This window comes from Sceloporus occidentalis, unplaced genomic scaffold (genome assembly GCF_023333645.1).
Source record: "Sceloporus occidentalis isolate IW3139 unplaced genomic scaffold, rSceOcc1.0.p SCAF_5, whole genome shotgun sequence".
NCBI lineage: Eukaryota > Metazoa > Chordata > Lepidosauria > Squamata > Phrynosomatidae > Sceloporus > Sceloporus occidentalis.
The window spans coordinates 71,396,603-71,411,059 of record NW_028316985.1 but is presented as its reverse complement, the minus strand read 5'-3'; the positions used below and the strand labels follow the sequence as shown (position 1 = coordinate 71,411,059).

Below are 14,457 nucleotides of genomic sequence, written 5' to 3'. Positions count from 1 at the left end.
GCTCGTCTTTCTGTCTGTTTGTATTCTCAGAGGAAATGCACTGTGAAGTCACACCTGTGAAAGAGTTTATGCTTGTTTCAGGGTTTTGTTTTGTTTTGTTGGCTTCTGACCTTCTCTCCAGACAATTGGAAGCAGACAGACAAAACTTCATCATTCAGAAGATGGACCCAAGTCTCAGCCATGCTTTCATATAGTCTGGGGGTGGGTGATGTGTTGCTTTTCAAATGCTGTTGGGCTGCAACTCTCCTATCAGCTCTGGCCACTATAGCCAAGGTGAGGAATGCTGGACTACATGCTGATAGTGGGACATCCCTTGCTGCTCTACCCCAGTGGCAACAAATCCAAATATTATTCTCTCCAGCTGACCCATTTTAACAGAAACAGTTTCTGGGGACAATTTAACAGGGGCACTACACTGTCATCCCACTTTTGTAGATGCTTTTAAAATGTCCCAATTTTTTTCTCCTCTTCTCACTTCTTTGCCTTCTGTTTGCTTCATTGTTTCATACTGATTTCAAGTGAAAAATTGGTTTGCACTCAATTAACTCAGTGAGGAGTCAGGATCTTGCCCTTCCCAGTAGGTAAAAGCAAACTGCTATAACCTCTGCTAGCTTGGGTAATCATCCTCATTAATCAGTTTTGCTATTTTGACCACACTGGTGTTGCTTGGCCACATCTGTTTTCATTTCTGAAATGTTGGAGTGTATGAAGTAAGCAGCTGTGCAGAAGCCACATATGTTTAAATTTCACCTGTTGAGGTAGTCTTCAAATCTGGCAGTAAATTGCCATATCTCTATGCCAGTACAACAACAAATTCCATTGGTTTTGCAGTGGTACAGAGACAGGATGATTCTGTCCATTGAAGACCCCCAAACTGTGGTCCCCAAACTGTGTCATTTAAGAGATTTTGGACTTCAGCTCCCAGAATCTTTATCCATGTTGACCATTAGTTTAGGATTTGGGAACCACTTCTATAGATTATTTAAATAATGAAGAGGTTAGAGAAACTCTCCTATGAAGATAGGTTCCAATATTTGGGCAGTTTAGTTTAGAAAAAAAGTGAATAAGAGAGGACATGGTAAACCCTGATAAAACGCATTCTTTTAGAGACAAGAATCTATAAAAGTATGCCTGGTTTGATGAAAATAGACAGCAAGAAGTGAAGTACCTGCATCTGATGAAATAAACTTAAGTCTGCAGAAGCTTAAGCTACCAGCTTCTTTCTCAGTTAGTCTCAAAGCTGGTACAAGTACTGTTTGCATATAGGAGGATGTTAGCTCTAATATCAGAAACACTGTATCTCTGGAACTTAGTTGCTAGAGAATATGAAAGAGGGAGTGCTGTTGCACTTCTTTCCTTCCTATGGCCTTCCCATAGGTTACAGGAAACAGAAAACTGTATTACATAGGCTTTGGATCTGACACAGATCAGTTATTCTTCCATTCTTACCTGATCCACTACACACATAGCAATTGCCATCCTATGCAATGATTTTAATAAGACATTGTAGCACCAGAAATTGTAATGTATGCACTGATCTGTAGTGGTTTCTAACGAGAGTAGTTAAAATATCATCTCTTTTTTATTATTATTATTATTATACCACATACTTACTTTTATAATATAATATAAAGCCCTAAATGGCTTGGGCCCAGGATACCTGAAGGACCGCCTCTCCCCATATATTCCGTCCCGCACCCTCAGAACATCTGGGCAGCAGCTACTTAGGGTTCCCGGGGCCAAGCTTGTCTCCACTACCAGGAAGACATTTTCCATTGCCGCCCCGGCCCTTTGGAACACGCTGCCCATAGAGCTCCGCTCGGCCACCTCCCTGGCCCAATTCAAAAAGGATCTGAAGACCTTCCTTTTTGGCAACGCATTCCCCGACTAAGTTGTCCTACGGACCTCCTTCCTCCTCACTGGCAAGAGGACCGGCTAACTCGGGGCTTTTCTGTTTTTTATTGTAATGTTTTTAATGGTGTGTAATGTTTTTAAAATGCTGTAAACCGCTCTGATCTGAGGAAGGGCGGTATATAAATAAAATTTTTATTTATTTTATTTATTTTACTTTTCAATTTCTTTTCTGTGACAGTTCTGTTGTGTTAAGGAACCATTATATCTTTATCTGTCACTCTATAAAAATCTGGTAAACTTAAGTCTAACATCATATTTTTCAGACTGTTAGAAGTACTTGAATATGTTATATGACAATCTGTATTTTGTTTTCGCCTGTGTAAAAATTGTACTGAAAAATTACCTGTCAGAAAGCATTTAACACATTATGTGCTTTCATGTTTTGTCATTGTATAACTTAGTTAAATAAAAATCTAACCTTCAGATATATGAATATGATAACCCCAGTCTTTAAAGTGTGATATACTTAAACACTTCTACTTTGATTTTCAGTGCTTGAAATAAATAGATTTAATTATGGTTTCACTTTTACATTTCATTTATCTAAAATTATGACAGATCTTTCCTGCTGTGGTTTGTATCTTTTAATTAATAGAACAAGAATTGCTTTTGAAATCAAACTACAGAAGATGAGCAAATCAACGGACTTGCGTATTCCTGCTTCCATATGCACAATGTTCAACGTTCTAGTTGATGCCAAGAAGCAAACTGCTAAACTGTGTATTCTGGATGGTGGGCAGGAGGTAAACAAAAGTATAAACATACTAAAATATATGCTTCAAAATGTGAGTAACGGTATAGATGCAGTGCTGGAGAACATTAAGCTTTGGGACAACTACCTGCAGAATCCTACAGCCAGCTAGCTAGAATATTCTGGGAACTGCCATCCAAAAACCTAATGTTCCCAGGTTCTGGACTAGTTCTTGTGAGCTGCACAGAGAATGGAAGAAATTTTCTTTTAAAAAGAGCAGCAGATGGGCCTTGTGGGGCAGAGAAACAAATGTAATACAGCTCACTGGTCAGGATTGAATAAAATATTCCACTGGTTCCACCGTAACTGATGATTTCCCACTCTTGATTTACCAAACCTGATCTGGAAAGTTAAGAAAACCCTCTGGACCATGCTTTTTTTGTACCATGGAGGACTACAGCAGAAGTGACAGGAAGAAGGTCCCAATTCTGCTGCCACTGGAGTTTGCCTATTAGTCCAGCCAAGTGTTCATCCTTCACTTTTGCTATCACCTTCCCACAGACCCTTCATTATCAGATAAAAGTTTTTCATCCTTGATCAGGGATTTAAGAAAGCAGTAGTAATAGGCAGAATGTTATGCAGCATTAAGGCTTTACTACATGATATTAGAGCATGTATAGTTTTGTGATGCTTTTATTTGTGTTTATGTGTTTTCAAGTTGGCTATTGACTTATGGCAACCCCATGAATTCTATAGTTTTCTTGGGCAAATAATACTCAGAGGTGGTTTGACATTGCCTTTCTATGAAATATGCCAAAACAGAGGGTGGGGAGGATTTAGGTAATTGGACTACAACCCTGGAGATCAGGGTTCAATTCCCTGCTCAGCCGTGGAAACCCACTGGGTCACACACTCTCAGCCCCAGAAAACCTTGTAATAGGTTCACCGTAGGGTCACTATAAATCCAAAGTGACTTAATGGCACACGACAACAAACCACAAATGCAGTTATCATTGATAGCCCAAATTCTTAGTTTACCAGCACTCAATAAAGTGGAAAAACAGCCAACGTATTGTGCTGCAGTAGCACTGTGGGTTGTTGTTGTTTTTAATCTACTGGCAATATGTGAAGTTCCTCTTTCATAATAGTGCTGAATATTTTTTGTTGAGCTTGGATGCTATGTCCTTGTCATGAAATTGAAGAAAGCAGTTGCTACAAGTACATCATCTACAGTACCTATCTTTTTGACCTGTAACCCATCCAGTCCGATATCAAGCGGTATGTGCAAAAGGAAATAATACACACACACACACACACACACACACACACACACACACACTTTGCTTGTATGGCAGGGGTAGGCAACCTTTTTGAGCCGGGGGCCGGGTTGCTGTCCCTCAGACAACTGGGGGGCTGAAGCCAAAAAATAAATAATTATTATTATTTTTAATTTAAATAAATAAATAAACCGGGACAAATGTAGGACAACATTGTCAAATGGTGGACACTTTTTTTAAAAAAGTGGAGGACACGCAAAAAAATTTGATGATTTTTTAAAAAATCTATAGGCAATTGCCCCCCTTGCCCCGCGCGCAAGAGGCCAAAGGCCCCGGCGGCAATCGGCGGCAGGACCGGGCTGGGGCCGGTCCCAAGGCCTCGCTGGGCCACATCCGGCCCGCGGGCCGCAGGTTGCCTACCTCTGTTGTATGGAGCAGGAAGTGAAGAAGCCAAAACATGTTGCGTACAAGTAGCATTGGTTGGATATCAAGGCCAGCCAAAATAGATGGTATCCTGGGAGCAAGGTGTCACACCCATAAGTCTGTGTTTTGTTTTGCTTTGCAGTAAAACTGTCATTCATATTTACATTCATTTACATTTTTATAGCATTTCCCTAGTTCCATTTTCTTTGTGTTTCTTTTTTACTTAAAAATGTTTAATCAGACATGTTTTGTTGGTTAGTTTTTAACATTATTTTGTAATTATTATTTTCACCATTTTTTCCCATTGTATGTTTTTGGGGGTCTCTCTGTTACACGGTCCAGTTTTCTAAACAGTGGGTAAGTTGGCTTTATTTTGGAACGCTCTTTGTCCTCCAAATAATTATCTGTTTGTTGTGTAATGTAAACCATGTGCTGGGTAAGGGTTCATCAGTAATTAATAACCTTAGTCAAAAATATCATTATAAGTATGTGGCAGGAAACATAATTGGTCTAAAATGTAGATCCATCTCCATCAACAAGCAAAATAATTGTTCAAGTTATACTAATATGGAAGTAGAGTTCTGTGCTATACATTCAATGACTGGTTGTATTTGGAAAGACCTACCCACTCTTACAAAAGTATTAAAGAACAAAAGTCCTATCACTTTTTATATCTGGTCATACTATAGATCACAATGTTGCACAATCTGATTAATTTCACTACAGTCCATTGTATTTTGAGGGGTTTCTCTCTGTCTCTCTCTGTGTGTGTCTTACTCACTCTTTCTGTGTCTTTATGTGTGCCTGTGTCTGTTCGTGTTTCTATCTCTTTATTTCAGAGAATGCTGAATATTATTATTTATAGAAAGGAAGAATGATATTTATTTATTTTAAATTTATTTACCCTTATTTCACATTTTCATCATTTTTAATGTTCATCATTTGTTGATATGAAAAATGAAAAAGGATACCCTGTGTATGTGGTAGATTAAATGTACCCCCAAACCTGTTCTGATCCATTCCTTATAGTAGTTAAGGAAAAGTTCATCTGCTCACACTTCTTTATTTATAACAAGCAAATGTCTTAAGCTTTTTCCATCAGTGCTTGCCTGTTCCCCTGGGAACTTGTAGGTAATTCCCAAGACCATTGCTGCCCACCTTTGATCTCACTCATTCTCACACAAATAAGCTCTCCCCTGGTGCAGAAATGATTTTTTTAATACAGTCGGCCCTTCTTATACACGGATTTTTTATAGACGGATTTAAGCATACACGGTTTGAAAATGTTCCAAAAAAGTATAAATTTACCTTGATGTTCCATTTTTTATTAGGGACACCATTTTGCTATGTCATTATACTTAATGGGACTTGAGCATACACGGATTTTGTTATACACGGGGGATCTTGGAACCAAACCCCAGCGTATAACAAGGATCCACTGTATCTCCAGGATACGTCCAAAGTTACCTGTTGCTAACCTCCTGAGATTAATTGCAGGCAGAGTCTACCTTGCCTTAGAATTTTGCACTTTTGCAAGACTTGCAGTATGTTTTGTATGCATAAAATCATGTATACATTTTAAAACTGTGGCTAGATGAAAATTATCTCCATTGGGGAAAGTGCAAAAATAAATGCATACCTTCCAAAAAAAAAAAAAAAAATCAGATTTCAGTGAAGGAAGAAAAAGAAAATCTAGCAATCTTAACAAAGATAGGAACCCACACATGGGATTCAGGGAAATACAAGAAAATTTAGATTGAAGATGTCTCTGCACTACACAGTTATATAAGTTTCCTACTACATATTTATGACTTTTATCCTAAAGATTCCTGGGATTTGTACTTTGTTGAGGTACTTAGAATTCTCTGCTGGAGAGCTGTAGCACCACTACCCAAATATCTCTCAAATCTGCTCTCAATCAAAGTACACCTAGTCCCAGCTACACTACAGAATTAAATTGATTTAATCCTCTACCACTTTCTTAGGGTGTGCTTTGGTGTGTTCAAAATACGTCACCAAACTACAAATCCCAGGGTTCCTTGGGCTGGAGTCTGGCAATCAGAGTGGTAGGAAAATTACATAACTATATAACTTGAGAGTTTAGCCCACATAAGTAGCAATCAGTGAAGTGATAGGCGAGGAAAGTAGAAGATGCCTAAATATCCCACCAAGATGGTGGACAGAAGGTATCAGTGATATGAAAACTGCGATAAACTCAAGGATCCAGATTTGTTCCTTTTTGTCATGTAGACATATTCTAAACTCGTCCTGTATGTTTAAACATACTCTTTAAAAAACAACCATGTTCATGCAAGTGAATTGAATTCAAGTACTCTCTTCTGGCACAGGATTCTCTCTGGCCCCAAACAAATAAATTTTGATGACTACAATTTTGCCCACAGTTATCCCAGTGTCTGTTCTTTGGATTTCATTGAGACTTAAGAATGTGGGCTACATTGCAGCCTATTTTATAAAAGCAGTAATAGGTACTTTCTGGCACTATACGTGTATGTGCTTCCATATACTTTGGGGAAAATGTTTGCCTCTTTAATCTAAGCACAGTGGGAATTTGCTTAACAAAAGGGCAGCTCTCCTGGGAATTATTAAGTACATCTGTGTGGAAACTTTGAAAAAGAAGAGAAAGCCTTCAAAAAGCTAAATTTTTAGAAAACTGTTCAATGGGCTCCTGCCAAGTTAGGCTAATGTTTATATTGATTTTGGTGCTTTTACTCCAAGCATTGTGTTCTTGCTGTTTCAGGTAGCCTTGAACTATCAAGATAGGGTTAGTCTTTACAAGTCACATTTTTGTGAAGTGGCTGGCCGGGCTTTCTTTGCTTTCAGGCAAACGTTCGAAGGGAGAATTACCTTATTTATTTATTTTTAATGGATGTATGTTCAGAATAGAAAAAGAGCCCTTGTGCCTGCTAACTGCTGGATAGAAGGAGTTGTTCTATTGTCATCAGAACCGAGTGTGAAAGTCTTTTAGATTTAATTTAAAGTGTGTGTCTCTAAAAAGAACACATTCTTTAGTGGGAAAGAAAGCAGAACTTTTTTAAAAAGAGAATAACAGATGATTTAGTTATTATGCCTTTTATGGTCTACTAATTTATCACTAACCTAACAGTTTGCTGGTGATATTTTATTTTTTGCCCCTGAACAGACTGTGCAGGAGTTGGTACAACCTGCAGCGCACTCCACTGATAAAAGGGCTCTTTTAAGATTCAGCAGTTGGCCCCTCCTTTTATTACTGGAGGACATAATTTACAGATAAGAGTTGTCAGACATAAAGTGCTTTATTTAGTCAATCTTTTTCTCATCTTGCTTCTGCAGCTCTACCAACCCTTTCCAGGGGGAGGGGGGAGATACCCAGCCACCTTAATTACAGAGAAGACAAAAAGTATCCTTCACATTCCTTTGCCTGAATAAGAATACGACTTCAATGCATCCAAATAATAACCCCATTAGCTGCTTAACTTGACAGCGTACATGGGAAAATTTTCAGCACAGCGCAAGAAACTGTTGATTGGGTGGATCGTTTTCAAGGTTTTATTCGAAACGATAATTTTAAATAAATCTGATCTGTCAGCTTTAAAAGCTTTGTTCTGTGTATGACTTATGACAAAAGTGCTGTTTTTATATGACACTAATGCTGCCTTTGTCTTCTTGCAACACAGCAACAGTACCATTCGAAAATAGATGACTTGATTGAAGAAACCGTGAAAGAAGTCATTTCACTCCTTGTTTCAAAGGTAAATGTATTCACACCTTGTTGCCAAACTGCGTGGTGGTGAGGCAGTGTTTCTATATCTGCTTTCTACAAAGTGGAGGCACTTGTTTGATACCTTCTATGGTGTATTTTTAAGGAAAATAAGCTTGGCTGCTAACACTCTTAACAGTTCATTATATTTACGGTTTTAAATAAGATCTTAATTTGAGCAACGATACCTGTGCAGTGTCTGTCATCCAGATATATTCCTCTTGTGTGTCATGCAATAGAGCCTTAATGAAGGCTTTATATGAAGACTTCATTAATTACTGACATCTAGCACAACCACATTTTTTCTATATTAGGATTAGCTTTAATTAGGTGCATCATTGTTTACATGCTTGCTTTGTAGTATACATGAAGAAAGTATGTTCTTCAGCTTTGTCTAAGGCTTTTGAAACTCAATCTTTTTTTTAAATGATTGTCACTTCACACGAATACCCTGAAACACTTCTTAAATTCATCCTCCCTTATTTTAAATTTCACTTGCCATTTCTCCTTTTACATAGTATAAAGAGGTTAATCTTGAAATAACAGCCATGATTTAAGCATATTTCATATAGTGGAAAACTGTTTTGTTTTTTTAATGAAGGAATTGTAGGGGTTGTTCTGAAGGGATTACAAAATATATCACACAGGAAGGGTGAACTCTATTTTCCCTGGAAAATAATAAATAAATACTAGTGAGAAGCATTCAACTAAGAAGTATAAGAGTTTCAATCTAAAACATTTCCATTTTGGTTCTAGTACCTCTCCAAGGTTTGTTAGTGTGATAATCTCTCATACTGCACACAGTAGGGTCCCCTGGTAATAAACTAAAGATGTCATATTTTGCTTATTTCATTATTATATACAAAGACACTACCAAAAAAGACACCAGTTATTTTTTTCCCCTGTTCAGTAAAATTTTGAGGGAATTTGCCCAATTTTCTACAATTTTTCATATTTCTGAAACGTTTTTGCAAAAATTGCTGATAATTTTCTATTGTCTTAATGATGAAAGGTGTCCTGGACCTTTTGCTCCCTCATAGCAACAAAAACAGTTGTGATGGTTGACTTTTTTTTTTAAATGTTAAGACATCTCCTTTCTTGTCAAGGACAAGAACTTTTGCAAATATTCCTTAAATTGCTGTGGTGAACACATACAAGACCCCAAAGTGGGCATGTGTTTTTCTCCCTGGCAATGTAAGAACACAAACAGGTTTCAGACATCACTTCAGGAGACAGAATATTCTAGGCTTTTTTTCATGTAATGGATTAAAGATTGAAATTATTGCATTCTATTCAGACTTTATTCAGCCTCACATTTCTTTCAGGAGTCTTTAACTCTTCTTCTCCATAATTAAAGAGAAAAGAGATTTTAGGGCCAAGAGATGTATATGTTAAAGCGTGAAAGCTTGGATTGTGTAGGCAAATGCAAAGGGTCAGGGAGTGCACTTTTCTGTGACTAGGGCCCTCCAGAGATGACCCCCCCCCCAAAAAAAAAGAAGTGAGCAAGAATTTTCTTGTTTTGAAAAACATTTTTAAAAAATATTAAACATTGAAGGTAAGTTTGAATCCTGTTTAAAAGAGTTTTGAGGAGAAGCAATGTACTGGTGGTGAGGGTCCAGACAGAGTCAAGGGCTTCAGTAACAGTAAGGGCTGAACTTGGGCCACCCCTGGCATAAATACTTTAAGGCCATCTGTCCTAGAGGGACATCTGTTGCATCTGATTATACATCTTCCCTGTTAACATGCATCTCCAAGTGGTGACAAAAGCCTGGTGATGCAAAATTGATCCACTGAGTAGCCAAAGATTAAACTGACTGTTCTTCAGATAGTCAGAGATGCCATGTGACAAGCACTACGGGTGAAGCCCCAGTGGCTCAGGCATAGTACAGACGGTTGTTATTTAAAAAGAACAGGGATGGTAAAAGTATGAGATGTGAGCAGAATATTTTGTAGGAATGCTGCAGTTTAATCCAGACTGTCATCCCTACCACCACCACCACCTTTCAGCCTTGGTGCCCAGCCCTGATTAGAATGTAGTCTAAAAGAGGAAGTGCTGGAGTTTGGTTCCATGACTCACTATAGATATCAAAATCTGTGAATCTCAAGTCTCATTAAATACTCTGGGATAATAAAATGGTGTCCCTTATATAAAATGGCAACATCAAGGTTTGCTTTTTGGCATTTATTTATTTATTATTTAATACTTTCAAGCTGTGGATGTTTGAATCTGTGAATGAAGAATCTGTGGATGTGGAAGGCTAACTGTACTGGGTGCATGGTGTTCAGAGCCTTTCTAAGTATCTGTAAGGTCTTGCATATAACATCATTACATACCAATGCTTAGATCTTGTGAAGATCTAATGATTTTACTAGATTAAAGTCATTATACAAGTCACAATCTACTATGCAAGTAGGATTTTTTCTAAGCTCTGATATGGGCAAGAAAACAAGTAGTCATTACGTATCAGCCACATTTTATTAGGACTTGAATCTGGTGTTAGTCACATCATAGTCCCACATAGGTCCAAAACACGCTGCAGAAATAATCCAGTTTGGAACCACTTTAATTGCCTTGGTTCAGTGCTAGGGAATCCTGGGAATTGTAGTTTATTGTGGTACCAGGGCTCTCTGAGCTAAATGTCTCACAAAACTACAGTTCCAAAAATTCTCTAGCATTGAACCAGGGTAGTTAAAGCAGTCTCAAACTGGATTATTTCTGTAGTGTGTTTTGGACCATATTTGTTTGTTATATGGGAGTCCAGAAAGGCTCATGCAGTGTTACTTCTTTTACTTTTCCTCTACCTGTTGCCCTTCATGAACCTCTAGTAGTGACATCTTCCTCTTAGATCAGCCCTGAAGTGGTCTAAGAACTATGCTATTGCAAAATGGAAGTTGAACAAGACAGATGTTGTAAGTCGAGTAGATTGTACTGGTATGTTAACAGGATCACAGGGAATTTCTATCACAAAAAAGGGAGGGTTCCTCCCTTATATTCAAAACAGAAGAAAGCACCTTTTGCTGCTTCTGGTGTAATGATTCATCTATATTCCTTAGACAATGCTGTTAGGGAAATGCTTTATAGATAAATATAAAGATAAACAGAGGAGGTTAAAAACATGATGAGTGCAATTCACTGCTATCAGCTCTTTAAGCCTTTAGCAGTCTAGATTGTCACAAGGTGAGACTCTCAGATCCTTACAGGGAACAAGAAAGATGACACTGTTGTGACACTGTTAGAGTGGCCATTAACAGCATGCCAGATGGAATTTTGTCCTGTCCTCTCACTCATAAAATGCTGCTCCTGTGTTCTAGGAATGAGACTCAAGATGTCAAGCAATTACTCTCTGAAACACTTCTTAGGGGTCATCTTCAGCCTACTCACTTATAAGTACTTTGCAGTGGTATAACAGCTAATAATGCTATTGTGGTATATGTGTATGTATATTTTGGAGATAGTGTGAGCAGGCTAACACAAATGGATTTCCCATTTCCCTCATTAGAGCCTGAATGAAGTAAATAGTACTGGCATAACATGTTTTCTTCTCAATATCATCTTTCTTGTGCTACATAACTGGGAACCAAATTTGACAACTACAGAAACGATGTATAAAGAGTCTTCCAAAATGTTGTGTGTGATGCAAAGCATCTGAATGGAGTTGAGAGGGAATTAAGAAAAGGACTCTGCTTAGCTTAGAACTAGGGAAGCCAAGTCTTGCCGAATGTTGATAAGTTGCTATTCACAGAGCTGATAACCAACAGTTTGGAGGACTCAGGCTTCCTCAGCCTGGGCTTTAATCCTCTTCTTTCCTGCTTTGTTTTAATTGTTCTTCCCCTTTACACCCTTTTCCTTCTGGGGAAGTGTTTTAGTGTGGAAAATGCAGAGGGTAGAAAGGTTCAGTCAAATACTTTCTTTTCTCTGCTGTTAAAACGTGCATGTTCTGAGTCTAGTTTGTTCCTGCTTGTGCTGTCAGAGGTACTCTTCACCGGACTCATGTACTGTGAGTCATTACCCCCTATTTTCTATACATCTCACCTAATGTGAAATTCAATGGTTGGCTACTTACTGTATTACAATGCCCATAAGGAAGAAGCAGCCAGCAATATATTGTGAAAAGTGAGATGGGATGGGATGTTATCTAAACCCTGTAGGAACTTTATATCAGTCAAGGTGGCTAGATCTAAGGATGTTCCCTCTGAAATCTAGACATGAATCCTCAGCTCTTTGTCTTGACTCAGCAAAAGGGAAGCTACAATTGGGAGCTGAGAGTTTGCTGTTGTTCCTTTGACATTCTCCACCAGAGCTAGCCTGGAAGAAGAGATTCCTCCCTCCTTAACTGCCATCCTCCGGCCTGCGAGGGAGTTGACCAGGCAGGCCCAGCTCCATCAGGGCTAGCCTGGAAGAAGAGACTCCTCCCTCTAGTCCATCTGCCTTGGTCCAGGGCTCAGAGGGAGAGAAGAATGCTGGACCTTATCCCCTCCCCCTCACCATTCCCTTCACCTTTTGTGTCATGTCTTTTTAGATTGTAAGCCTGAGGGCAGGGAACTATCTATTATCCCTTCTGTTGTAAGCTGCCCGGATTCCCAGTGATTGGGCGGCATATAAATAAATCCTATTATTATTATGATTATTATTATTCTGGCATCAGTTGCAGTACTGAAGTAGCAATCAACATCAGTCTGGAACTAATGATTGTTCGTGGACCAAGTAGGGAGGGGAGAGGCAAGTGTCCTCATCCCAAATGCTGTATGGTGATCCATTCCCTCAATTTCACTTTTTTCACAAGCTATGTTTAAAATTGCATTAACTGAATGAATAATTCTGACAACCATGGTAATGTATCTACCTTGGTTTATTTCAACTTTTCAGAAATAAAAAAAATACATGGTAGAAAATGAAAACGTTTATGTTATCTTTAAACCCCAACACATTGGGTTGAATCTCACAGCAGTCATACTTGGAAGATATCAGTGAGTGAAATCGGTGCAATTTAGGTTTGTCATGACTAACTTAGGTGTCAAGCAGATGGGGCAAATGGAGTAACCAGAGCCCTCTCTCACCCCGATCGTTCCGGGACCATGGGACCATGGCGACCAGATGCTACAGTCCCTAATGGGCCACCCGCAGGAGCAACTTTTCACCACTCCTTTTTCAGGCAGCATCAGGCCACGTTAGGCAGCCTCAGAGCACCTTTAGGCTGCTTTGGGGGAGGGGTTGCGCTTTATAAGCTCCACACCCCCAAAGTGGCTGGAAGTCACTTTATTTGGCCCATCTCCTTCGGGCCTTAGGTGCCACTGATTTCAGTCACTTTAATTACAGCTAAATCTGAATGCTTGTGCTTTTAATACAGTACATATTTCTTATGATGATAATACACATCAATTTGTATCCTTCAGTAAGATAAATTTTCATGTCCTTTATAATTTCTAGATTGATTAAATACATTTGTACAGATGTGACAGAAGATTTGACAGTGTGTTGTTTCACTCACTAACCACCAAAGAAAATACTTATATGCTTTCACTGTAAAATGACTGTTTATAATACTACTCTGTGAGTTATGAAATGAATATTTATACTGTGTCTCTTAATGCAGTTTGTTGCAGTGCTAGAAGGTGTCCTGTCTAAATTATCAAGGTATGATGAAGGCACTTTCTTCTCATCAATACTCTCATTCACTGTAAGTACTTCAGCTCTTTAACAATTGATTTTTAAAATCCACTTAGAGCTAATGGTGACCAGTTACAGTGTTTCTTTCTTATTTTAAATTCTTTTTTTAAGGTGAAAGCAGCTGCAAAATATGTTGATGTTCCTGTAAGTATTTTTCATCTAAGTATGAATTTTGTAAAATGGTTGCTTTCCACAATGTGTACTTTTTTCATGTGTGTCATTGCGCTTTCCTTTAGAGGTTCATTATAGCTTTACACAAAGTATTTAAACAGATACATCTTGTCTCTTGAGGGCAGTTCATTTCCCTTAAGCAACAACTAACTCTCAAAGCAAAGCTTAGAAAGGTTACTCTCAGTGTACTTTTTCAGTTGTGGTGGAGAGAGGATTGTAACCTAGGAACTATTTCATGGGGGACATTTCGTCATTTGTGTATATTGTTCCAAGCTTAACTCATTTAAGTTTCTCAAGAAAGTAGATTCTTCAAATTATAGCCAAAATTATATTCCAAGTCCATGGATATCCTCATTGTACATTAGAGATACACTAGCTCTTTGTTACACAGACTTCTCCACTAATGCAGGTCTGGAGCTAATTTCTTTTAAAAATGAAAAATATGAAGACATAAATCTATCCTGTTTCAAATAGACCTTTCCTTTCAGTCTGTTGCCACTGTCCCCCTTTTCTTTTCTTTTCTTTTTTCACTTTTAAAATAATTTCAAACGTGTCT

General features: G+C 38.3%; 1 protein-coding gene across 13 annotated transcripts in view; it reads left to right on the top strand.

The window, feature by feature from the left end:
• Positions 1 to 14,457, top strand: part of CADPS2 (calcium dependent secretion activator 2) — a 396,201-nt gene that overhangs the window by 329,018 nt on the left and 52,726 nt on the right. For 7 of the 13 annotated variants that reach the window (XM_089524381.1, XM_089524376.1, XM_089524374.1 and 4 more), the window contains 5 exons: positions 2,510 to 2,657; positions 4,648 to 4,662; positions 7,980 to 8,054; positions 13,657 to 13,740; positions 13,842 to 13,874. In XM_089524381.1, the coding sequence (XP_089380507.1) occupies positions 2,510 to 2,657; positions 4,648 to 4,662; positions 7,980 to 8,054; positions 13,657 to 13,740; positions 13,842 to 13,874 (355 nt within the window). The remainder of the gene's footprint in view (positions 1 to 2,509; positions 2,658 to 4,647; positions 4,663 to 7,979; positions 8,055 to 13,656; positions 13,741 to 13,841; positions 13,875 to 14,457) is intronic. The other 6 variants (XM_089524382.1, XM_089524383.1, XM_089524380.1 and 3 more) reach the window with 2 other exon arrangements.